This window comes from Siniperca chuatsi, linkage group LG4 (genome assembly GCF_020085105.1).
Source record: "Siniperca chuatsi isolate FFG_IHB_CAS linkage group LG4, ASM2008510v1, whole genome shotgun sequence".
NCBI lineage: Eukaryota > Metazoa > Chordata > Actinopteri > Centrarchiformes > Sinipercidae > Siniperca > Siniperca chuatsi.
Genome location: NC_058045.1, coordinates 23288514 through 23316052, shown reverse-complemented (window position 1 = coordinate 23316052; position 27539 = coordinate 23288514). Strand labels below are relative to the sequence as shown.

The following is a 27539-nucleotide window of genomic DNA, read 5'->3' as shown; positions in this document are numbered from 1 at the left end:
ATTAAAAAAACAAGATACAACATATTAATTAGTGAGCTTTTGGACAGAGCAAAGCTAGCTGTTTCCCCCTACTTTTAGTCTTTATGCTAAGCTAGGCTAATAGCCTCCTCGTGTCAATGTTGTGTTTTCAGTGTGTTCTGCTGCCCTGTAGTGGCCAAAAAATAATGCAAGTTTAATCGAAGTTTACTTATATCTGATTGGTTGATCTGGCCATATAATAAATGTATATTTAGCGTGGGGCAGTTACTTCACTATCATTTCAGAGCTCTTTCTCGACTTTGTCCCGTGTTCATTCCCCCTTTTGCTGCACTATGTTACATGAGAGAAAGCGAAATTTGGTGATTCTGGCTCATGAGAAGGCCATAACAACTGGGCTGGATATGGATGAATTTGTTAGGGGTTTCGTGCACAGAAACAGAAAACTGATGCCGTAATAGGTTACTGATGATTTCGATAGACTAAGCCAGCCATGTTGTGTGTAATATGAAAAGATTCTGAGTCACAGAACTCAAGGTGGAAAAAAAGAAAAACTCAAAAAAACTTGTACAAATCTGTTGTAAGACAGTTATTGTTTATACTCCTAACATGGTGATAATTTGTGAAGATTATCTTGTTGAACATTACCTGCAAGTGTTATAAAGCCTTTGTTGGCCACAGAGTTTGTTTTCTGCGTCAATCCAGAGGAAGAATCCCATTAGACTTTTGCCGATGGAACCCTGCGATGCTAACATCCGAGTTGGCCTACAAAAGAACGGCATTGTTTCACTTCAATAGGCCCTTTTCACAGCGGACATTTTGACATGTTATGACAGAAAAGGCGCAGGTGTAATGAATAACATTAATTAATAACATGACTTACTGGGGCACTGAAATGGAATGGAGCCATCTTTAATGTTGTTAGTTACACCTGTGTTCTTCCTGCTATGATAACTCAAAACGTCTGTCAAAGGGTAAACTGGAATCACCGTATGGGGCTTGTAAAAAACACCCAGTTCTATTCACAGGATTTTAAAAGCATGTGAGTCCACTGAAAAATATTATTAATATTCATGTGTGAAAAGCTGTCTCCAGATTCCATCCTACAGCAGGAAAATGCTTCTAGGGATACTTGCCCTCCTGCTCATTACAGTCTTATTACTTCATCCTGAATATTATCACCTCTTGCAGTAAATGAGTTGAAGAAATATATGAGTACATTTTTTTCATCCTCATTCTCCTAATAGGATCTGTGGCTTTGCCTGCCCCTCTGCATAGTAGACTGGCCATTAATGAAAAAGTCCCCCCCCCTTTTTTTTTCAGAATTTATATTTATTATGTGGGCTAATCACTGCTGGCTGGAGGCAGTGTGGGAAATGTGATTAGTGTGTAAGTTCTAATTAAGTCTGTGAAGCCTCACACACTGGCAGACAGGCTCGGGGAGCTGCATGCTTGGATACACACACAGATGTAAGAAGGAACACACTCAGTGTGCTCACACACACACACACACACACACACACACACACACACACACACACACACACACACAGGCATGCACTTCACGTGCATACAGAAATATGGGGATTCACATGCATGCACTTGCACTGGACCAAAACACACACACACACACACACACACACACACACACACACACACACACGGGATCTACTGTAAAGCATGATGATGCAACAACAAAACAATCTGCCTTCTATCTGCATCTCTCTCATCCTTCCCTCTCTCTCTCTCTCTCACACACACACACACACACACATCAGTCTGTCCACTGCAGTGCCCAAGACGTCCTATCACACAATTACATCAAGCTTGGAAGCACACACACACACACACACACACACACACACACACTCACACACCTCCACACCGAGAGACAGGGACGCTGACTCAGATGGATGTTGACGGTGGCGGTGCGCCCCCAGCGGCGGTGCAGCGCTGCTGCCGCTCCTGCGCCGGGGTTAAAAAGCGGCGGGCGGCGTGCCGGGGCCACAGTGTGGGGTGTGTTTGAACAAGAGACACAGAAAAGTTAGTAGCGGATTTTTCTGGCGTCTGACCAGCAAGCAGCATCCGTCGAGAGCATCATGGCAAACAAAGCACAGCAGCCTCCCCACCTGCACCTGGCCGAGGTCACCGCGTCCCAGTTCCTCGACATTTGGAAACATTTCGACGCTGACGGTAAGACACTTTTTTTCCTTCATAAAAGTTATTCCAAACTCACAATTCATGAAAGAATTGTAGCCTATATCATTGCTGTAAACTGCAGCCGACTGAAGGAAGTTTAATAATAATCATACAGCGAAAAAGACTGAAATGCATCCTCCTACAATAGAGTAAATCCGTTATCAGGCTTAGAATAACAGACTACAATATCACAGCAACAGTTTGTCGTTTTGGGATATTAAAGCGACAATTTAGGAGATTTAGGAAGAGAAAAATAGTCATAATGCAGTATAGGGTTCGGTAAACTCAATTCCGCGATATTTTAGGAATATTATGGGGACTATTTCGTCTTTAATTAGTGATAATATTCGTTGTCTTCTTAATTTCCCTGCATGATAGATGAATGAAGAAGACAAAAAGGGACATTTTCAGATTTAATAATGTTGAGGAGCTGACCTCAGACCAAATATTTGGCATATATAGAATTACTGCAAAAGTTTCACATTTTTCAAATGAATATTTGATGCGGACCACTCCCGACACCATGTGGTGTGGTTCTATTTGGACTTTTTTAAATTTTATTTAAATGCACAGGCAGATCCATTGTTTCTCATGAAAGCAAGTTATTCTCTTAAAAGAGACAATATACTGAGATAGGCATGAATTTCAAATGTTCAGTGAGCCCTAAATGGTGGGTAAAGTGCCGCAATCAGATTGTAGCTGGATGCAACCTTTATTCATCTGTCAGGTTTTATGAGTCCCGGAGAAGTCCTCTCATGGTACCTGAAGTACACCCTGACGCTGTAATTTTCCAATTATGAAGGCACGCAATTAAAGTGTTAATTTGCAATCAATTCGTCACTTAATTAGTGTTTTCCGTGGGTTACCTATAATCACTGAGAGTTTGGATAAGTAACTGGCTCTGAGTGATGTTCCATGTATTGATATTGATTTCCAATCAAAAAGTAAGTGCAGTCTGTCAGGTGGTGGTGCTCTTTATGCAGTGGAAGTAGCCCAGTATCAATAAATGGATTTATGTGATATTGATTTGATGTCTGTCATCATAAAGTTGTCCCATGTATTCATTTATAATCCCCTCCTAAACCTCTACACACACACACACACACACACACACACACACACACACACACACACTGTTTCTTCTCCAGTCTCAATCTCGATGGGTGTCTTTTCTTCTTGCATCCATCCTCTGTTTGTCTCCGTGCAGATTTGTCAATTCAGTCTTTCTTTCTCAATGTGCAAATATCTCTGTGTGCGTGCGTCTGTGTTGCAGTGTGACACGTTTTAGTTCAACAAATTCATCGGGCATGCCGCTGCTGTCATGAAAGCCTCCTAAGTTTAATAATGGAAATGTTTATACTTTCATTTCACTTGAAGGTCTGCACACTCCTCTGTGTATTGAGGACAGGTCTGTGAACTGATGACTGATGAGCCACAGTAGTCAATCTGAAAGGGAGACCATTTTTTGTTTCCTTTAAAACGTTGAGAGTTTTGCTTGTTCAATCAACTTTCTTGTCCATAATAATACACCTGCAAACAAGGCGAGTATGTGGTTTTACACAAGTACTCCTGGGCATTCATTGTTAATGCGATCTGTTTTGACGCCTGCAGAAATGCAGAAATGTATTCCACAGGGAAATCAAGGTGCAATGAGGAGTTTTGGGTGGGGTGGGGTGGAGGGGCTCAGCAGCTGAGCTCCATATGAGCCAGTGTGCAGACAAAGTTGTCATATCTGTTATCGTTTTTTTCTCTTTTGGCCTGGTTGAAGCGTATGGATGTCAGTCCTACCACCCAGGTGTTTAAGTCCTACTGCGGAGGCATTTTACATATTGAGCTTTGCAAATCAAATACAACCAGTGTGCATCAACAGATTTGGCTTCAGTGTTTGATTTCTGCTCTCATTACTGGGAGTGTCTTCTGGCTCGGCAGAAAGAAAGGAGAGCTAATTTGTTTGCTCAGATTGAGTAAACATCTCTGAGTTGCAGATAAAAATACACAGGAGGCGATGCACCCAGAGATGATGAAACCACATATTCCCCTGTTGGCCCAGGATCAAGTCTCATCTGGATTGCGTCTCTCGCATCTCCTCCGCTCTGTGTCCCTCTCATCTTTCTCTGCTGTCTCTGTCAGGCCTTTTCAATTCAAACACTTCCAAGCTGGAAAAGGAAACAACTGCAGTTTCTTTTGCTAATTATAGAGCCTTTGCTGTCAATTATTTTTATTAACCTGGATGTGGAAATTCGAAATATGAAGCAAAATCCACCTCCTGAATTGAGCCAGCTGTGATCTCAACACAAAATATTTGAATAGACAGGGCTGCACTCTCCTTTGAAAGGCAAATGCACTTTATATAGACTTTAAATATGCACTTAGTTGGCATAGCTGCCCACTTTGAGAGTTTTCCCGTGTTGAGGTTGAATTTTAGAATCAGAACCAGAAGAGTAAAGAGTCTTTACCAGTGTCTCCTGGGACTGTAATGACGTGGTATCCCAAAGAGTGTGTATTTGGGACAAAAGTGTTTTTGTGAACCTTTTATCTTGCTGGTTGGTGCAAGCTTTAAGTGCTTGTGCTGAAAGACCAACGTATATGAAAGTAAGCTGGTAGGAGCGCTCTCATTATGACATATAAAACTAGTTATTTGACATTTAAATGGAATGATCTGGAAGTGAGTTGATGTCAGCCATAAAATGCATCCGCTGGCTGTGCTTTTTTACATCTGCACACTAATATAGCATCGTTATGTGTATATGGGTTCACTTGATACTGGATTTGGGACAGTTTACTGCAAGATGGACACACTGTAATTAGGCTACAGCACATATAGCATTTTATAGAAAAAAACATATAGTATATGTATATATGTATGTATTTAATATGCATATTGTTGTGGCTTAAAGGCTGCTTGGAACAGAAGGAACTTATCTTACATCTGAATAAGCACAGTACAAACAGATGCTCCCTTATGCACAAATATAATGGGGCGTATAGATCTATTGCCGCATTTATTGAACGTATGACAGCACTCCGGCATAATCTTTTCATAAATCTATTTTTATTGTCATTTTATGCCATTCGCCTTGTAGTTAATCACATCTTACTCTATTTAATTATCAAGCAGGCCATTTCTCTCCAGAGTGCTAAATGTCAATAAGACCCACAGGAGGGAGGCTCGATAGCAGAGAGGCATTTTACTGTCCCACTTACTGAAACAGCAGAGCTTGTATTCATGAGTTTTGATAACATCACTAAGGATCGCATGCATGCCCACACACACACACACACACACACACGCAAAAATTTCCATGGCTAGAACAAAGGCGCTAAGATGTTGGTTGGATAGGGAGAGGGAGTAGTTAGATAGAAGATGACAGAGAGAGATGGCAAGTTAGAGGGAGAGGAGAGGAAGTGGATGGCATAATAATCTTTGTTAGTGTTTAATGAGGCAGCTCTGCCTTCCAGGGTTTTATTGAAGCAGCTAGTCACATCGTTTGGAGCCATCTGTCCGGCCATTCAGCATGCTTGCTGATAGAATATTGGCACAGGTTCACAGACTACCTGGGTGAAACGAGCATACTCATATGTCCTCTGAATAGGTACTGTCAGGGCAACAGAATACCAGGAGTAAGGATAAAATAAGATATGAAGAAAAAGAATGTCAGGATAAGTACCATTTGACAAACGTGACACTTAGTCTGTCAGAACAATTGATAGCATGCAGTAAAACAAGGTTAAGACATTTTCTGAAGGATGGTACGAAGCTTTAGTTCCTCATGACAAAATATCACTTTCACAAGTCTAGATAATCTTAAAAAGACAACTTCAGGTAGAAACTGTCACAGTACACTGTTATCCATATTGATTCGTCCTATTTGCCAAACTCCCTGCTGAAAGCAGTATTGATCTCTGTGGAATTAAAGAAGATGCCGGTGGATCATCACCTTCAAAATCCTCGAAAAGCAATTTTCCACATATAGCTTCTCCTTGCGTACAGCCCTGTGAACACTGTCTTTGAGGAGTGATCAGTTTGCATCGTGTCAGTCAATAGCCTAATCTATTGAGCCAGAGGGGAAGGAAGCAAGTTACTGGTAAAAGGCTCATGTTTGAATCAATACAAAACCGAGCCATGCTGGGATCTGTTTGACACTGTGACACTATGACCACATCTGCACTGGGGTTTTTGCATGTCAGCAATACTGAAAAAAGCCCTTTGTGGTATGTTGCGATGACATGCTGTTATGGTCTGTCTGTCTCCCAGGTAATGGCTACATCGAGGGGAAGGAGCTGGAGAACTTCTTCAGGGAGTTGGAGATAGCCCGGAGAGGAGCAGGGGTGGTGAGTTCAGGGACTAGAGATTAAATACAAATACACATACTGACCACTCAGGTTTCACTTGTAGTGAGTACAAATGTTTTCTAGGACCCTTCAAACCCCACATTCAGAGAAAAGATGAAGGAGTTCATGCAGAAGTTCGACAAGAACAAAGATGGACGAATTGAGATGTCAGAGGTAAGGCCTTGGAGATGCTTCTTGTGTTATGCTTGGAAATCTGTGATTTTCATTAACAGTAGAGTAGTTTGACATTTTTGGAAATGCGCTTATATGCTTTCTTGCCAAGAGTTAGATGAGAAGATTGATACCACTCTCATATACGTAGCCAAAGCCAGCAGCCGGCTAGCTAATGTTAGCATAAAGACTGTAAACAGGTGAAACATCTATCTTCCAAGCATCTTCCAAAATGTAATACTTTAGCATTTTAAAGAAATGCGCTTATTCACTTTCTTGCTGAGAGTAAGATGACTGTCTGTCTGTCTGTCAAATTTGAAACTTCCCAGTCTTTTCGCTAAGCTAACCAGCTGTTGGCTGTAGCTTCATACGCACAGCCATGAGAGTGGTATCGATCTCCTCCAACTCTCAGCGGAAGAGTGAATAAGTGTATTTCCTAAACTATGTCTTTAAAATTTGGAAGAGAAGGAAATAAGTATGGCCAACTTTTCAGTACAATAAAGTTATTCAGCAGAGCTGTTCTACTTGGGCCAGTGCCATGACAGAGGTTTTTTGATGTGCATTCACTGAAATGTGGCTCAGACCCAAAAATAACTGTAGAAAAGGTTTGATTTGTCTGTTTTCTATGGAGGGTGAGAAAAAAGTTGTAAAAAGAAAAAGATAATTCACAGAGCCAGGGGAATACATAACAAGTGAGAGGCTGCAGATACCTGGTCAATACTCCAATCGATGCATAAATACAGTCTTTATGATAGTCTCTATGGAGTGTCAGTTTTGGATATTGCTTTCCCTCCATTTTACCATTTTCAGAGTGTGATTTGAAAGAGATGCAAGGAGAGCTTTTGCAATATCTGTAATCCACTGCCGGCATGGAAAATCTGCAAATGAGTTTCAGGTTCAATTGTTGGTGTGAAAATCAGGTACAAAGGCTTTGTCTGAACATCCAAAGACATGATTTTAAAAAATTATTCAAACTTCGGCATAGCCCGGCTTCTGAAGTTATGGCTCTCTATTATTTATGTCTGAGTTGCCCATTTGAGGCATTGCAGACAAAAAGCTCCCCAGTCTCCATCTATTCACTCCCAGCATATCAACCCCACCACCTTGTGTTTTCACCACTCCAATTTTCCTGTCATTGCGCTCTCCAGCTGGCCCAGATTCTCCCAACTGAAGAGAACTTCTTGCTCTGCTTCAGACAGTTTGTCAGCTCCAGTGCTGAGTTCATGGCGGTAAGAGTGTGTTTCTGTGTGTGTGTGTGTGTGTGTGTGTGGATGGACCGGTATATTTTTTTAATGCAAAGCTGCTGTCTCCTCGTGATAAACTGTGTCATTTCATCAGTTCTTTGCAATACTTTTTGTGCAAAAGCTTCTTGTTCACTAAGAAATGCCATTAGTCGGGACATACTTACCTAACCAACCATACATTATAGACCAGAGTCAGTCATCCATGGAGGGGAGACAGCATGCATGTTCTCATATCTACCTACCAGCTAATTTCACGGATTAGTTCCCTGTGTATGGTTGAAAGTGTGCTAATTAGTGAAATAAACTGGAGTAGTTTGGAGAGAAAACCGCAGACTCTGCCTCTATTGCACATGGTTGCCTGTTTCTGCTGTTGAGATTTAGCAGTTGGATTACAAATCGAGCGACCACACTTGGTCCGTCATGAACATCGACTGTAGAATTTGCTGAGCACAAATAAAGGCTAATATGTGACAAGTGAGCAAGCAGAAGACGGATACTGTACTTGAAAAAGACAGCTGCGGGGTAAATCCCATCAGTAAAGTTAAAAGGAGGCGTAAATTGTTTCAAAATGGTACTGTTTTAATTCAACATTTTGGTTACTGTGATACAGTATCACTGTATCACAGTGATCTTTGTTGTATCTCTACAAGCTAAGACTGAGCTAATTTTATGTGAACCGTTTGCTTTGGTGTTTTATGCTCAGTAACTGGACAGTGTTAATTACTTAGGCTGTAAATGGTTTCTCCAAGGATGCATGTTAATGTCTCTGCTGGTCTATGCAGAGAAGTTATAGGTTGCTATGGGTAACTGTAGGTTGCAGAGGGTTGCAGAGGAGCTGACACGCGCAAAAGTCTCAAGGCACAATGCAGACCTAAACATCAAGCAAGTGTTTAATTGATTCAACTACACAGAGGATAAAAAAGACATGTAAACTTCATGCCTGAAATCAGTAGGAAATATGCGATTGTTTCCGAATGACCCCAGGGCACATCTGCCTAGAGAAGCATGTTTCAGCCTAAAATCACCATTAGTAGAATTGGAAAACTTTGCCCCCCCAGTGGCATTTCTACAAGGCATTGTCACTTATATGAGATACTAGATACTGAAAAACACCTATGTAACTTTACAAAAATAAAATCTCTGGCACTTAGCTGTATTTTTGAACAAGCTTTACTGAGGCTAGTCAGGAACAGAAAACAACAACAACTAGCATACATGAAGCCGAAGACCAAACTAGCAGTAGAAAACAATGGACATTTACCCCACTGGAAAACTAGCCCACTAAAATATTGTCAAGTGGTCTGTACAGACATATTTTAACATTTGTTTATAGCAATTTTAACAACTACGTCAAAGTCAAATGTGTTAACAACAAGACAGTGGCGGTTAGCAGAGCACCTACATCAATTTAGCTAACAAGCTAGCAGAATCTCAGAGAAAAAAATAGGAATGTCTGCTCTGTTCTGTTACAGCCAAGTTGTGTGTTTAAGAAACCATTTATATATGAAAATGTCCTAGTACGTTATAAACAAGTTTAGTGCTGCTGAGAATTATGAATAATGAATTATTGTAGGAGTAACAGAAAGCCTTCAGCAGAAGAAGATGTGTGCTGAAAGGTACTAGAAAAAGGAAATCATTTATTCCACAAAATACCTTCAGAAGATAAGAAAATGGCAGATTTCATGTTAGATCTGCTGCAATGAAAGAATGGAGCCAATTAGAAACCAATTTCATGTGGGGAAGAGGCTGTCCTTGTCTCCTGTGTCATATTGAAAAGGAATAATGAAATGAGAGAAGGAGGATGTATGAAAGAGAAGGAGAGGAGAGAGAAGGATACAAAGGGCAAACAAGAGAAAGCGGGAACAGAGAGGAAGTAAATGAAATGTCAATTGGAAGTTGAGAGCCAGAGTTTGAGAACATAAAACAAGAAAGGAGGATTAATCAGTCTTTGTTGAAGGGTGCAGGGAGGAGGAATTGGGTAGAGAGGTTTTTAAAGGGTTAGAATGAGGAAGCAGAACCTTCTATTTTCAGAGTCATATATAATGGATAATACCACTGTAGCTCCTCTCTGCAGAGCCCAGAGGAGGAGAGGAGGAGCGGGTGGGGAGGGGAGAGGGAAGGCCATCCATCTTTGATAAGGAGCCCTTCTTTGGACAGGGACATCTGCTAGATTAAAACATTCATTAAAATGACTTTCTCTCCTTCCCTCACTTCTCTCTCTGTCTCTCATTGCCTTCTGCTCTGTATGCAGGTGAATGGGATTGTATTGAAAACTGTGTGATTACAGTGTAATGGTCCAGGCTTTGGTGGTCATCCCCTCTAGAACGATTTCTGCTCTGCACCAGAGAAAAATCAAACTCTTAGCACAGTTAAAGATCAAGCTGGGGTTCGATCAGAGAGGATTTATGTAGGGGGGAGAAATGTAAATCACTCTGGAGAAGAGTGTCTTTGTGCATTGGGGCCGAAAAACTGCTTTCAATCCAATATTTATTTTGTTTTGTTGATTTCTTTTAGGCATGGCGGCGATATGATACAGATCGCAGTGGCTACATTGAAGCAAATGAACTGAAGGTATGTTGTAAATATATGATTTTCAGTGTTAAAGCATATGGCAACTTATTAACGGATATGGCTTTTATGTAATGTTTCTGATACTGTATCTACATTTGCATCCCAAAGGCTAGTATCACCAGCAATGCCTAATTTACATTACATATTACATATACATGTTATTTATTTATACATGATTATCTGCTTACTTGGTCATACTTATTCTTTTTTTGTTATGTCTTTTCTTCTTTCTTTTCCCCCCACACACATTCAAATGCACATCAACACACACACATGCTCCCTAACAGAGCACCTACCCTTAATTGTAATTATCAGATAGTAGTAGCTAGTAGCCACTTAAGTAGCTACTTAGCTACTTAAACCATATTCCCTGTCGTTTCCTGTAATAATTAACATTTTATTTAGCTATTTACATTTATTTATACCACTGTAATAGTCGTGTTTTTCTCTTATCTTCCCTTACCTTTAATTCATTTTAACAAGTGTCTTAACTTGTAAGCATTTTTCTATTTATGTTAAGTCACCTCCTAGATGTTATGTTGTTTTGTGGCAATAAAAGAAAGGAAAGAAACCCTCTACATTTTTTGTGTTATGATCAGTAACTACCCTATTATCATACTGATTCTGTGTGCTGAAAGGAATAGTTCAACATTTTGGCAAATACGCTTATTCACTTTCTTGCCGAGAGTTAGATGAGAGGATTGATACCACTCTTGTGCATGTATACTAAATACAATGCTAGAGCCAGTAGATAATTAGCTTAGCTTAGCATAAAGACTGGAAGCAGCGGGAAACGCCTGGATGCCTGCCAGTCTCACGGCAAAATCCTCCGTGCCTGGTCACTTGTTGCCACAGAATAGTACCCAGCATGTAACTTCCTGTAAAACCACAACTTTTCATTTCTGTTTTTCTACTGATTAAATAAATTACATACATTGTATTAATAAGTGAGCTGTAGAAACTCAGGTAGGCGGATTATGTTACCTTTGGTCAGAGTCAGGCTAGCTGTTTCCCCAGTTTCCATTCTTTGTGCTAAGTTAAGCTAATTATCTGCTGCCTTTTTATCTAGCTTTATATTTAGCATACAGGCGTTAGAGTGGTATAAATCTTCTCAGCTAACTCTTAGCAAGACAGCAAATAAGCATATTTCCAGAAATGTTCAGAACTATTCTTTTAAGGCCTTTGAAACATCTGTATAAAAAAATATTTTTTATATATCTGACTTCAAAGAAATTGCTATGATAAGAAACTGATATACTGAACATGGCCTAAGCTGTAGTCTTCACACTGTTAGAGACATCAAGTGACATGTTAGCTAAGAACTTCCACAGATACTCAACATTTCAAAATGTTCGACGCTGAGGAGTTTCAGTGTGATTCACCTTTTTTTTAATTCACGTGAGCATATGGGCGAGTAAAGTCAGGCAGCAGCTTTGACAGAGGAGAGTTAAGTGGCTGCTGCACAGGAAATTCCCCAGAGACCATGAGTGTTTTTTTCAGGTGAGGATTCAGATGCAAAAAGCTTTATAAATTGCACAAATGTTATTCACTTCAACACCTCTTGGAAATGTTGTGTCCAATTATATAAAGGAAAGTGCTCCACACTGGGGAGTAGAACATTAATGGGGTCAATGAGTCTGCGTCATGTAGCCCACAGATTAGGCTGCTTGGGTTGCTTTGGGATCACATTTCTCCCAGCTGATCAGGTGCAGATGAGTTACTCAGGTGTGGCTTTTTGAAAGCTTTGGAAAAATGCAGATGATGATCGCAGGCAGCAGACATGTGTCTCACCTCATGATTGGGAGCAGACGTGGAAAATATATGAGGATATTGACTCAAGTACTGTACAAGTGATGTAAGAATAGATTTGACATAGTGGTACCTTAATTTTAATATACACTTTTACTGCACTATATTTCAGAGGGAAAAGTACTTTTTACTGCACTACATTTACTGTACTGGCTGTCGTAATGGTACTGTACTGTAATGGCTGTAGATACTCTTTACTTTAGATTAGGATCTAAATACAAAACATAAGATAAATTCATAGAATACCACTGATATTAACATTTGTTTTAAATTTCCTTTATTTGCTTCTTTTTATCTTCCCTCATTATTTTAACATTTCCTTTGTATTTTCCTTCTTCATTTGTTCCTTTTCTTCTAATCTTCAATTAATCAAAGAAACATGGAAAGCAACAAAACGGAAGAAACTCAACTGCTCCAATATCACTCCACTGTCATTACTTTGACTTTGGATACTTGAGTACATGTTACTGCTACTACTTATTTACTTACATCATTTTTACTTTGTGTCAGTAAAAACGTGGTACTTTTAGTTAAGTAAAGTATTTGAATATTTTACTTCTTCTCCCACTGATTATGGCCAAATACAGTGTTTTAAGTTTGCGAGAGAGGAGATTGCTGTTTTGTATTAGATATTTCTGAACATTAGAATACAGAGGATTTCAGAAAATGATTCAGAATTTTTTTTAAACTCATACTACAGGTTACCAACGTGTGAATAAGTGTGTAAAATCTGTGACCTCTGATGGCTCCGTATGGCGACATATTTGATCCCCAAACATTAAACAAAGGTCTTGAATAGCTGTGATTTTTTTTCAGTGGTGTGTCTCTGTCCTCAGGGCTTTCTGTCAGACCTGCTGGAGAAGGCTAACAGACACTACGATGACCAGAAGCTCCAGGAGTACACACAGACCATAGTAAGGGTCACTCTCTCACACACACAAACACACACACAATGAAGAATCCCAGGTGTGCAGTGTAATTGAACAGTTATCACTATTTTGTTGGGCTAAACTTTGTGCTCCGTATCAGGAACATAAGACTCATCATTTTCATTTTTATTGATTTTCACCAAAAATACACAGATTTTTAAAAGCGAGCTGATTAGTTTCAAGTTCGTTTTACCCAGATTTTATGTCCCATTCCAAAAGTTGCTGTGTCCCCTGCTGCAAGAAGACACTGTTCTCCTACACCTCTCTCAGCTCAGAAAATGCTTTCAGTAACATAAACTGAGGGAAAGAAATTGTGAGAAAACCCAAATGAGATTTTGAGTCTCTCAAAGTAATTAAAAAAAAACGTAAAATAAAAGTAAAATCTTGGAAACACCATTGACTCCTACAGAATCACTGTGAGCCATATGCAGTCTTTCTGGAAGGTATATGTCTAGTGTCCATCTGGCCTGGAGGACCTCAGAGACCTATCGTGTTGGTGGCGGCTGTGCGGCTGAGTGGTCGTGACCCATCATGTCCTGCAGGTTGTGTGTTTACAGTCCAGATGTGCCAACATTTGCTTCTCCCTGGAAGCCCCAGAGCTGACCTGATTTGCTGAAGCAGTTTCCTCAAGACGCTCATAGATAAACTTGGTCATTATTGTTTCTCTATACCTTTATTACAAATTGAACACACTGACCAAAGCAGTAATTGAGGGAATACAGCAAGTTGATAGAGATTTGCCAAATAATCCCCATTAAATAATAACATAGGCACCAGAATCATTCAGGTGCTACTGTTTTTTGGAGTATTTGCTGTAGCGAATCATGCTAGTACTTACACTATGCTAGGAATAGCCTATGCTAATAGGAATCCTCTAGTGAAAATTAGAACCTGCAAATTGGCCACATTTTAAATCAGTGGTTTCATACCAAATATATTTGCAATAACATCGTGTACAAATATTAGAAGGCCATCTTTAGCTTGTCTTTGAAGGAAATGTAATATTTAAGAAAATCAGACAAACTCTTTTGTATTCTTTCCTCCTGATGTAACTTTGCCCTAAAAAAGAGAACTTTTAGGTTGTTTTTCTGTAAAACATTCACCATCAACTGTGAAACAGTTTTATGGACAGTCCCTTTACTGGTCCTCTGTTAAACATCTAGCACTATGAGGAAAAAAAGTTGTAGATTTATAATAAAGGTAGAAACTTTATGGTCATCCATTCTATTTCTCAGTCAGTGAATATCATGGGACCACATTCGCCTTCATCTTGACAGCATATACCTATAAAAAACTTTCCTTTCAGTCACTCTCCTCTGTCCCTTCCTATCTCTGTTCTGCTTTAACTTTGTAGCTCAGGATGTTTGATCTGAATGGAGATGGAAAGTTGGGCCTGTCAGAGATGGCAAGGTAATGTGTAATTTTACTTGCTTCTGTTCGCTATATAAATGTTGATACACATTGCCTGCTGATGTTCACTCACTGTCATCGGATTTCAATAATTTAACAACTATTGTGTCCGCTAATTAAGTCCTTCTCTCCCATAGGCTTCTCCCTGTTCAGGAGAATTTCTTACTCAAATTCGAGGTAGGGAACAAACATGGTGCAGAAAGAAATGTCCATGCAAAACAAAATGGCTACATTATACATAATTAATGTCACTGTTTTTAAATATAATAGACATACTTTTGGATTGAGTTTGTCTTACTGTAACTTCTTCTGTTTGGCAATTTATAGCCTGGTAATCAAAATCAAACCTTGTTTTTACAGGGTGTCAAGTTAACCACTGAGCAGTTCAATGCCATCTTCACATACTATGACAAGGTAGGGGACATTTTATTCTGGGTTAGCTTCTCTTCCACTAGCTTTTCATTGTCTGTGCATTTTGGCATACTGAAAAACTGGGGTGCTCCTGGGATATTCTGTCCACGTATTCTGAGTTAAATTGGTATCTACTACAATGCTGGGCAGTAACATTTGAACACTCTATCATTTATATTTAATTCGAAATGGTTAGCTAGTTAGTTATTTTGTTTGCATCATCTACATCCCCCATGAGTCTTAGCCACGGGGGAACTATATAAACATCATGGGAGCCGTTGTTGTTGAATGCTAATGAAATAATTGTTTTATCTTGGTTAGAATTAGCTGAGGCTAGTGGAATAGAAGCTAGCTTGAAAAGGGGTGGGACTCTGAGGGAGTACCTAGTGTTGTGTGTACATAATAGTGTACTGTATCTGAAAGCTAATATGCTAACGCAGTGAGAGGACTTGGGGATTTACATTGTAAAATAAGAACAAACTGCAACAGAGCTAGAAAAAATAGAATAGACTCGTAAGTCATCTGGGTGACTCAGCGCTGTTTGTTTTGGAGTTTCCCTTTTGTTAAAATCATGAATATACAAATTCCTTGTTTTGTACCAACTACCTAGGGAAATGAGTTAGGCTCAGCACACCTGTCCCTTTGTAAACAGCCCAGGGTGGTTGAGCAGTGGTTCAGTTAATGGTCACATTTTCCACATTAGCAGTAGATTGGTGGTGAGGGACTGCAGGGAGTGATATGATACAAGACAGACTGGAGCAGAGCAGAGTTACAGGGGAGAGAGCTGCACGTTGTACATCTGCTAAATCATTTTTCTTATTTATGACATCTTGTGACTTTTTGTCAGCCTGAGGGAGCAGCCATAATTTAGGTAACTGTAAGAAGGCTGACTCAATTTTTGAGGAAATAAACAACTCAGCTTGATGTGGCACAGCACCCTCACAGTAGCCTAGTTTGTGCTAAATGCTTCTATATTATGCTATAGTTAGTGATATACAACATTATAATTGAAATTCAGTTTTTTTCTACTCTCTAATGCTGTTTTTGTAGCAGAGATTCAGCCACTTAATGACACATTTGCTGTCTTAAACATTCATTGTGTGTGGCAAATATGTATAATACGCCATTTTTCGCTTCACAGAGGTATGTAGTATGTTCACAGTAAATATACTATACTATAATCCAATATGGATGCTACAATTGCTTGATTTTTGAGTGGAAAAACATCCCTACTCTGTATTTGTAAAGTTTTAAATTTTAAAATTGGTAGGAGTTGTCTCAGTGTAATTGACGTATCATCTTCCATTTTAACAAAATTGTACAGTGCATTTAGCATGGTGCCATTTTGCACTGTCAACATTATTACATAGTGAATATTGTAGAATATTTGCTATTGAATTGAGACCCAACATCAGTGTTTGGTCTTTTGGAAGGATACAGTTTGGAGTATCTTGAGATTCCGGTGGATGGGGGGAGATTTGTTTTAGGTACGTGAGGGACAGGTAGAATTCAGGTCAAAAACTATTAATTGGCACCTGAACATTCCATATTTGACTTTAACTCTAATAAAATAATTATAGTACACTATAGTTACATGGCTACAAAACCTAAAAAAAAAACAAAATCAACATTTTTCCCCTTTCTTGAAATTTTCCAGTAAAAAAGTAATTTTAATCTGCTGATGAAGGCCTGCAATATGGCTGAAAGCTCCAGAAAATTTCCGTAAACTGACGTGCTAAGAATTTTTTAGTCAGAATTGTGTGTGTGTGTGTGTGTGGACTGAAGGCTAGCACTCTCTCTAGCTGACTTGCAGATGACAGGGTTGAATGTTCAATTACAGATGAGCCACTGCGGTCCATTCATGTAGACTGTCTGCGAATGGAGCACTACCATTTATGTGTGTAATTAGTTTCATCATTTTGTGATGAGCTCAGCCCCTGCAGCTGAAACACAGGCAGCTACTGTGACTGGTGCTGCGAGATCGTGGACAGGGCAAAGTTTGGCCGGTCAGCTGAACACTAATGTGGCTCACAGTGCCACAACCCCAAACTGCGCGAGGCCCTGAAAATGTCTGAAATGCAAGATGGCACGCAATTTAGACCGACTGACTGATACCTGATGTTGCTCCGCTTTCCCATAACTCTGCGGAGTCGCGGGTCTTTCATCCTTAAAGTGAAAAAAAATAGAATTCACACTTTATTCCCAAGATCTAGGACACTTCAATCTAGCTTTGTAAACATCAAAGGGCATCTCCCAAAGTAAAAAATAAGACTGGCAAGCCACTCAGCTCTGAAGTCATCTTGAGACTGAGCCTAGATGCATAGAACATGGTTTTGTGCCACTTGCCAAGGGAAAATCTCCAACAATTTGGACTTATTTTTTGGCCCCAAACTCTAAACACTACTGTGAGACATAACTCATTAATTAGAAAAGTGGCTCCATATTGACTTTACAGCTAACCCCCTTTACAGAGTTGTGAGTGGGAAGACTTTTTAAAATCATCATTCATGAATGGCCATTTGGCTGGTGCATTCATGATGGCTGCCATGCCAAGTACTGAATGAAATTGAGCAGCAGAGCAGGGCACAAAAATCAGGAAGCTCAAAATCTAAACATAGCTGGTGCACGCTGTTTAGAAAGGAATGCAGGTTTTTCTGATGAAAATTGTTTTTTTTTTATCTGGTGTGAAAGGCAGCTACACATTTTTGAGCTGTAGTTTAAATGGCTGCAGTTTAATTATGTTTTAAAGTCTGCTCTCTGTCTTCAGATCATTCCATTGATCTTGTCTTTCCTTCCAGTCCTTTCTGAATGTTTGGAAATGAAAATAACATTTATGGTGTGTTTCTGTCAACTTCTTTCAGGATGGGAATGGTTACATTGATGAGCAGGAGTTGGACGCCCTGCTACGAGACCTTTACCAGAAAAACAAGAAGGTGAAATGGAGGTTTACGGACATTTGTATGCCAGTACATACTATGGCCTGACTTGTGACTTCTGGCACTTGTCGTTTCTCTCAAATCATTTCAGCTCCTCTCAGCTGTTTACTCCCTGTGTGTTCTGTATATGCCTACAGTGTATCAGAACAGAAACAGAAACAAAACAGGGATATACCTAAAAACTGTATTTTAAACATACTGTAACTCTCTGCAGAGTACCTACATAGCTTGTATCGCAGATAGAAGAAGTAAACTTGCCAAGTGACCAAGCTGCGTGTGATGAGTAATTTTGACTGTTCTGGTTTTTACTGCTGCAAAAGCTCAAATCAAAATATTCAGTGATACCCCCAAATGTTTCAAGCATATTATTTGCTTATTATCTCCATTCAGGATGTTTATATTGGTACAAGCCTTGACTGAAAGGTTGTCAAAACAGGGGCACAATCTTAGGATGAGTTGAAGGTGCATTTCTGTGTCTTAGGTTGGTGTGATATCACTGAAGTCCTCTGTCTTTTCAGGACTTGAGGCCGGAAGGGTAATACAGGACAAGAGGTTCCTTGTTAGTAGGGCCTGACATCAGAAACATACATTTCTAATTGAACAAATTCCAAGTCACAGCATCTGTGAATTCAAATGTCTAGGTCTCATGTATAGTTTAGTTGACATTGTGAGGAGATCATTAAATCACACACAACTACAACAACGTCAAGACACAATAAAGTCCACTTGTTTTCATTGTGGTCCTTGGTGTGATGATAGCAAAGATTATTTAAACATTATTAACATTAAAAAATACTTAGAAATGTTAGAATGAAATAACATTTCATTTTTAAAAACATTTTTATTTATAATACTGTACTATAATACTGATGAAGTAGCTCTACACTTCAATAGAATAACAATGCTACTTATTTAACGCATCTTCTACATCTATATCATTAACTGGTGAGGATGCTGACTGTTCATCAGGAACATATCATTCTTTTGCATTATATAATGCATGTAGCCAACAAATGCATATTTGAGACCCTTTTACATGATTCTCATTTTAAAACAACTGAAAACATTAAAAAGCTGGAGATGGAGTTTTCAGCCAGCACACAGTTAGCATAGGTAGCTTGCTAAAGCTGATAATATCTCCTAGCCACAGTTGTCATTCCAGACAGCAAAATCAATAGTTGTCAGCTAAAAATGAGATACATTCTTTTGCTTGCCTCTGTCTGAAATGTAGGACCCATTGTTTCAAAAATAACTTGGAATTTCAAGTGGTGAATCTACCACCATTATCAGTGTCAAATGTATATGTATAGTGTGGTAACAGAAAGCGTGACAGGTGTAGCAACTGTAACTATAAGGGGTCAACTGGCCAGCAGTCTTAAACTTCCTTTAGAAAGTAAGCTTGTCTAGACAAAAACCCAGCTCTGTGGATCAAGTTTCGTTTTCCTTGGCATTTCTGCTATATTTGATAGTCACAGTAGAGACAGACAGGTGCTGACATGCAGCAAAGGGCCCAGGCCGGATTCAAACCTCAACGCTACAGTAAGGACTTAGCCTTGATACGTGGTGCGCACGCTACCAGGTGAGCTACCAGGGTACCCCACCCCAGGCTTTTTAACAACATGCTTCCTCCATCAAGGCTTCAGTATAACAAACATGCTACATGACAGAGGGTATGGCAGAAAAAAATCTGACCATCCAGGACAATACTGGTTAAATTTAGCTAGCTTAGTTTAAGTTTTGATCCAAATAAAGCATTAGTATTTTTACTTGACTAATGTCACTAGTTGGCCACTTCAGCTTTACTTATCATACCTCCCTTTCTCTGGTTCAGGAGGTGGACTTGAAGAACCTGTCAGGCTACAAGCAGAGCATCATGAGCCTGTCTGACGGAGGGAAGCTCTACCGTGGCGAGCTGGAAATTGTCCTCTGCAGGGAGCCAATTGTGTGACTCTTCTTCCTCTCGTTGTGTATCATAATTTTCTCTGCCTACCCCGCCCTGCTCTCCCGACACCACACCCACTTCCAGCTGCCTGGCAACATATACCAGGTGCATGTGCCAGACACCCTGTCTCCCCTTCATTTCCCCATCATCGCCTAAAGTTACAACTTCAGAATGAATGATAAGTGCACTGTCAGCACGCAACAGCTCCTCTTCTTTAAACCCTTATTCTCTACAACCTGACTTCTCAACCCTAACCATGACCTGTCTGAAACCTCTAACTTTTCACCTTCTCAACTCTCCCCCATGTCCATTTCTGACCTCATTCCCGTCCCAGCCGTCCATGCTGTGCCTGACTTGCAACTCCTGACCAAAAGCCCAAACCCATTATTCCACAGAAATGACCTTTTGACCTGTTGATAAGCCCTGAACCTTGACCCCAGCTTCATTGACTCCTCCATTCCCTCGCTCTTTCAACAATATATAGTCAAACAAAACTGAAGACAGCTGTGTTTGAATTTATCTCATTTATAGTCTGTGATAGAACTGAAATTGATTTTTCCACCTCTATTTGCCCTGAAGCCCTGTTGTCCCATTGCCATATGATTTTCATTTTCAATGTGTTTTTGGCTGATACTGTCAATTGAAAATATTAATAAAATGTCTTAAGATAAATCAGTTTTGACATTGTATGAACCTGATTTTGTTAAAGAGTAACTGTCAGTGGTGGTTATGCCTTGATTACCTAAAGGATTACCTCCTGCACTTCCTTGTGCCTTACAGTCTGAATATTTCTAATTCAGAGCCATGCAGTGCTGTGTCGTACTCTCAAAGTTACATTTCCTGATTACTTTCTGTTGTGCTGACCTTCTGCATACCAACTTGTTTATGTTATCAAGGCCTCCCAGCTTTAAACTGCTCCCTAGCCTTCAGTACACTAGTATAAGCATATAAGGATTAACGATGGATGCAATCACAACAAGAGCAAGACGGCATACAATTTAAAGCTATAGTAAATAGGTTTTGAAAAAAACTAAAACTGGACTCTGATGTCGGGTGTTGAGCAACTTAAAACCAGCAACTACAACTTCTAATACTTTCCCTGCAAATGTATTGCTCAATCAATAAGATGATAGAAATAATGGCTGTTTCGCTGTTGGACTGACTTAGACAGCTTTATTTGCAGCATGATGTCGTTCTCCCGGGCGCATAATGAAAAAGACTGAAGAAACAAGTAGAGTGATATTGCTGAGCCTGCACTGCAAGGCATTGTCTGTGTTTTCCCCTCTTGTGAATCAAATGAGACTGCATAACAAAACAGTTCGCCCCTCCTTTTGAGTTGCTGATAGCAAATCTGAACTGCTGCATAAAACATAAGCTGACCTAAAGTTCCAGTTAACATCCCTTTAAAATCAGTTTGTAATGGATGTACAGTTTATCTCCTGTCGGTGAGTTGTTCCTTGAGAAGTATTTTAATTAAAGAGCATCAGGCTTAAAACGTTTAATTGTCCACAAGATGAAATAGTTACGCTTGAATAGGTCCAAATATCGAAATTATTTTCAATAACATTCAAGTGCAAATTGGGAAACACTTTAACAAACTGAGGCCTGTTTTTCGAAACTCATAAATGACCAAAGTAATTCTAAAAGGGAGATAATCTGATCTGACATCACCCAAAAGGAAAACCATGGTGTCTCAGAAGCTTTAAATGTCAATAGAAACATGACTGCAGAGGCTGTTACATAAAACCTGCAATAAAATATAACTACAATGATCTAAACTGACAGCTAACAAAATTTGGCTGAAATTCCAGTGGTGCACCAGAAGCCTTCATCTTTTCCAGTTGAATCCAGAGTACAAGGTTTTCCCTTCTCCTGAGCTGAGATGTTACTCCTGAGATAGGAGGACAGGACATGATATTTCTCGTAAAAACCCTGTAATTGAGTTGACATGCTTTTAAATCCATATGAATAATACAGCAAGCAAACAAGCTGCCATCTCACTGTGGAGGTGGTGCAAACCCACATCAATTAATCAGAAGCATTTAAATCTTTATATGGCATGCAGCTGCAAGGAAAATGTGCATATCACTAGTTTTAGTGATATGCACATTTTGCAATAAGAATTTAGCTGATAAGAAGTCCTATGTATTGTAATAATATGTAATATTGTTTAAAGAAAGACTAACTTTTGCTGAACACAGTGGACACAAGTGACAATTACAGGAGAGTGTGTTTTATTACAATATGACAATAACAGAATAATGGTAAAAGTTAAAACATAATGTAACAGTAGCACAAGTAATGAAGAGTCATAAAGCCACCAAGCTGGCTCAATAATGTCAGTTACACAGCAATATCTATCTAAAGTTTGCTAACATTAGCTAACATTAGCTACTTGCTACTGGACCAACTAAGGTTGTAGCAGTAAAAACCTGGACTGTAGTAATTCAGCAAGGGTGTGTTTTATTACTTACTTGACAATTACAAAATAATTGTGAATGCTAAAACATAATGCAACAGTAGCACAAGTCGAGAAGAGTCATAAAGTCAGCACACTGGCTGAATAATGTCAGTTACACAGCAATATCATTTGCTAAATTTAGCTAACATTAACAACCATAAGCTGATGGTCATACCAGCTAGCAAGGCTGTAACAATTCTCTTTACACATCCATGGCTGTAACAGCAAAAGTCCTGAGTGTATTGAGCTGAGAAAGGGGGCGTTTTATTACTATGAAATAAAACTTTATCACAAGAATGAGCTATTTCTTCTTTCATAAGTATAGTCTGACTTTAAAGTGCCATTAATATGCAGTACATTTAGGAATGGCTCTCTTGAATGCTATTAAAATCCAGAGCTATGAGAATTATATCATGCTATATTTGCTTGTCTATTACATGAAATTATGTTTTGTCATTTAGGTTTAGCATCCATAAACCTGCACACAATTATTTCAAAGTGTCTTTATAATCAGTCCAGTTGCCACATGCCCATCCTTTCCCTCAGCCTGCTCTTGCACACACCTGCAGCTACTCTGTGAGAACGTCTCCAACCTACAGGCGGGTCCCTGCATCCCTGATGACAGCTAACAGCAGCACATTTCTCCCTCTCAAACGCATATGCATGACTATCTCGCTCTTTTTCTGACAAAGTGAGATCTTTAATTACGGTTTGGTAGTGAAGTATAGAGATGACTCAGCTGTTGTCGTCAGACTTTTAAACATCGGATAGAGTGCTTTGAAAAAATGCTTCAGGGAGTGGGTGCATTGGTGTGGGAATAATTTCCTACAACTCCACAACATTAAAAAAAAGGAGCTGCTGATAGATTTTGGAAAGGAGGCACATCTAATTAAACATTTTGCTGAAGATGCAGTCGTTGAGAGATTGGACAACTGTAGATACCTCAGTGCCATGCTTGATAAGTCTCTTTCCAACAATATTGTGTCAGTCATCCAGAAATAAAGAAACCATCTCCACATGTTCTGTACCTTCTGCATCAGCAGGTAAAGGTGCACTCACTTCTTAAGATACCCTCTTGCTGCTGCAGATCACTCAATAAATTCTCACCTGCTCCAGTCTTCTAGGAAGACCATCAGTTGTGAGTGATAACCTGTATGGGACTGCAGGAATAATCCGAACTAAAGGCACTGCAGAAGGCAAGAAGCATCGACAATCCCTAAACGCAGTCTTACTAAGCACGGCCTTCTGTCGCCATCTGGGAGTAGATTTTACATTTAAAATCAGACTGTTCTCAAACAGATGCACGATGAACATTGTTCTTTAGCTATAAATCTGCTCAAAAGGGAAAATGACAAACTAAAACTAACTTTCTAAATGACTTATTTAACAAAAAAGGTAAATCTAAAATATATTTTTATGCTGAATATTTGATTACTGATAATGTTATTTGTGTTCTTTCCTATGCTGTTTTATAATGTACTGTATATACAGCATGTTATACTGATGATTGGCAAAAAGATCAATAATAATAGCAAACGCAATATTAAGAGAAAAAGCAAAGTACTATGTTGCATTATACTATAATTAGTATTACTAATTATTAATTATTAGTAATTAATGGACCAAAACCATGACAACTTAGAGTTGAGACCAGGAGGTCGAGTTGCAGTCCTACACACTTATCTGCGCTTCCAGAGCAGTTAACCACCCAAAACTCCTTAGTGACAGTATCTGCACCCCGACCACTTAAATTAATAAAACCAAAAGGTAACAGAAGAGGAGTTATACATAAAAACCTAAACAAAAACGCAGAAATAGCACAACAAAATAGGAGAATTAAATGTGCACTCTTAAACATCAGATCTCTGTCATCTAAAGCTGTACTAGTGAACAATTTAGTATCAGAGTATCATCTTGACTTATTTTGTCTTACTGAAACCTGGCTGGGTCATGAAGAATATGTTAGCCTAAATGAATCAACTCCACCCAGTCATATTAACACTCACATTCCTCGAGGCACCGGCCGAGGAGGTGGAGTTGCAGCCATCTTCGACTGAAGCCTATTAATCAACCCTAAACCTAAACTAAATTATAACTCATTCAAAAGCCTTGTTCTTAGTCTTTCACACCCAACCTGGAAAACACAACAGCCAATTCTATTTGTAATAGTGTACCGGGCTCCTGGTTCTTATTCTGAATTTTTATCTGAATTCTCAGAGTTTTTATCAAGTTTAGTCCTTAAAACAGATACCTGATTTTAATATTCATGTGGACGTTGAAAATGATTGCCTTAGTACTGCGTTTATCTCATTATTAGATTCAATTGGCTTTTGTCAGAGTATACATGAAGCCACTCACTGTTTTAACCACACCCTTGACCTTGTTCTGGTATATGGCATTGAAATTTAACATTTAATAGTCTTTCCGCAGAATCCCTTATCCCTATCAGACCCTTATTTAATAACTTTTGAACTGCTATTGCTGGACTACACGCCATTAGGCAAAGATTCTTACTCTAGATGTCTATCTGATATTGCTGTAGCTAAATTTGAGGAAGCACTTCCATCTGCATTTAATTCAATGTTATGTCTCAATATAACAGAGGACTCCTATGCAAATCGTAGCCCTTATAAATAAAAACAACCCCAGGTTTCTTTTCAGCACTGTAGCCAGGCTGACAGAGAATCACAGCTCTATCGAGCCATGTATTCCTATAGACCTCAGTAGTAATGACTTCATGAGCTTCTTTAATGATAAAATTTTAACTATTAGAGAAAAAATTCATCAAGTCCTGCCTTCAACTGGTGCCGACTTGTCTTCAAACACAGGAACCTTGGAAACAGCTGTAGAGCCTGATGTGTGTTTTGGCTGCTTTGCTCCTGTCGATCTTCTTCAGCTGACTTCGACGATTAATTCATCTAAGCCATCAACCTGTCTCTTAGACCCCATTCCATCTAGGCTGCTTAAAGACGTTTTACCCTTAGTTGGCACCTCTTTACTGGATATGATCAATCTATCTTTATTAACAGGCTATGTACCACAATCCTTTAAAGTAGCTGTAATTAACCCACTTCTTAAAAAGCCTACCCTTGATCCAGGGATTTTAGCCAACTATAGACCTATATCTAACCTTCCCTTTCTTTCTAAGATCCTTGAGAAAGCAGTCGCCAATTAGTTCTGTGACTTTCTAAATAACAATAGCTTATCTGAGGATTTTCAGTCAGGATTTAGAGTGCATCATAGTACAGAGACAGCACTGGTGAAAATTACAAATTACCTTTTAATTGCATCAGACAATGGACTTGTCTCTGTACTTGTCTTGTTAGATCTTAGTGCTGTGTTCGATACCATTGACCATCACATCCTATTACAGAGACGGGAACATGTAATTGGCATTAAAGGAGCCGCACCAAACTGGTTTGAATCCTATCTATCAGATCGGTCTCAGTTTGTACATGTTAACGGTGAGTCCTCCGTGCACACCAAAGTTAGTCATGGAGTTCCACAAGGTTCTGTGCTTGGACCGATTCTATTCACCTTATATATGCTTCCTTTAGGCAATATTATTAGGAAACACTCCATAAACTTTCATTGCTATGCAGATGATACCCAATTATATCTATCGATCAAGCCAAATGAAACTAACCAGTTAACTAAACTTCAAGCATGCCTTAAGGACATAAAGACCTGGGTGACCTGCAACTTTCTGATTAAACTCAGACAAAACTGAAGTTATTGCACTTGGTCCCAAACTCCTCCGAGACACATTATCTAAAGATATAGTTACTCTGTCCTGGCCTCCAGCAGCACTGTAAGGAACATCAGAGTTATTTTAAAGGATTTATCCTTTAACTCCCACATGAAACAAATTTCAAGGACTGCCTTTTTTCACCTATGTAACATTGCAAAAATCAGGCACATCCTGTCTCAAAATGATGCCAAAAAATATATGTTTAAATATGATTTCTGAAGAATGTTTTCCTTTTGAAGTCAGCATTACAGGCACTGAACATAGACTTGAAATGTTGTCTAGCTTGAGTCCAGCTGTTTCCACCCATTTTAAGAATTCATGTTATTTATGTAGCCAGAACAGTTCCGTTTACTGCTTGTGATCATGTATTACTATAAACTGGATGCTAACCATTTAACTTGCCAGAACAAGACAGAAAATAGTGCAGATGAGTGGACAACATACACCACATTTAAGGAAAAGAATGCCCAGCTGGGCAGTAAAGGAGAATCACACCCATTTTAGAATTTGCATTATTGATGATGAAGGTACATTCTTGACCTTGGAAATAGTAGTTTGACAATTATAACTCAAGGTCCACTTACTGTTTTTCCCCCAGAGGAGCTTTCAACTGCATCTCTTGGTTTTCATCAGCAGATGGAGATTGTTTGTCCAAAACTAGTAATATGCATTATAGCATATATATAGCATTTGGGACACAGACATCACATGAATTCTTGAAATGTAGGGCATTCTCCCTCAGCAGTTGAAGTGTTTTAGGGTGATTTATTTTTCTGCTGATATGGTTTTTACTGATTTTCACAATTTTCTGTCCTGTTTTGGCAGATGGAATTTTCCTCAGGACATTAAACAGTATTGAACCTTAAATCGTGTTTAGGGTCCCACGTGACGAGGGCAAGCACTTATCTAGGTTATTGTCAACAGTATTTACACAAGCAAACTCAACAGATAGCTGAGTAGACCGAATAACCAAAGGATACTGTTGTGCATGTAAACACACTTAATCATACATCTAGCCCACTGTGATAAACCAATGTGATAAAGACTGGAGGCAGCCAACTACACTGTGTGCAGGGGAGAAAGAGAAAAGAGAATGTGAATATAAGAGGATAACGCCCATGTTTTATTCATTGATGAAAGGACCCCTGGTATTTTATTTATGACCTCTTTAAATATAGCTCATGTGAATTAAATAAGTGATTGAAAATGGATGTTCCAACCTAGATTCTTGTGTATCCCACACACCTGGGCACATGCACACACCGAACCACAGGCATGTGCACACACATACACAAACATATGTCACAGCACAATACATGCACACATTCAGAAACAGATACAGGTTAATACAGGAACGCATTCTGACTCTGCTCCTGACTTTATCACTCTTAGCTGTA

The 27539-nt window shown here is 39.3% G+C and overlaps 1 protein-coding gene across 1 annotated transcript; it reads left to right on the top strand.

Annotated features, from left to right (window-relative positions):
* Positions 1-1971: 1971 nt before the first annotated feature.
* On the top strand, positions 1972-20605 carry calb2a (calbindin 2a). The gene is made up of 11 exons (XM_044194189.1): positions 1972-2169; positions 6431-6507; positions 6592-6681; positions 7827-7907; positions 10437-10493; positions 13139-13216; positions 14586-14641; positions 14779-14818; positions 15002-15055; positions 17914-17985; positions 19820-20605. The coding sequence occupies exons 1-11, from the start codon at positions 2076-2078 to the stop codon at positions 19934-19936; spliced, it is 816 nt and encodes a 271-aa protein (XP_044050124.1). The 5' UTR covers positions 1972-2075; the 3' UTR covers positions 19937-20605.
* Positions 20606-27539: the final 6934 nt, after the last annotated feature.

What these genes read in the sequence shown, in the direction of transcription:
- calb2a (XM_044194189.1), top strand. Translation starts at nt 2,076, where the DNA reads ATGGCAAACAAAGCACAGCAGCCTCCCCACCTGCACCTGGCCGAGGTC. An exon ending in CCAGTGCTGAGTTCATGGCG is followed by an intron (nt 7,908 to 10,436) that starts GTAAGAGTGTGT and finishes GATTTCTTTTAG; the next exon opens with GCATGGCGGCGATATGATAC. An exon ending in TCTTCACATACTATGACAAG is followed by an intron (nt 15,056 to 17,913) that starts GTAGGGGACATT and finishes AACTTCTTTCAG; the next exon opens with GATGGGAATGGTTACATTGA.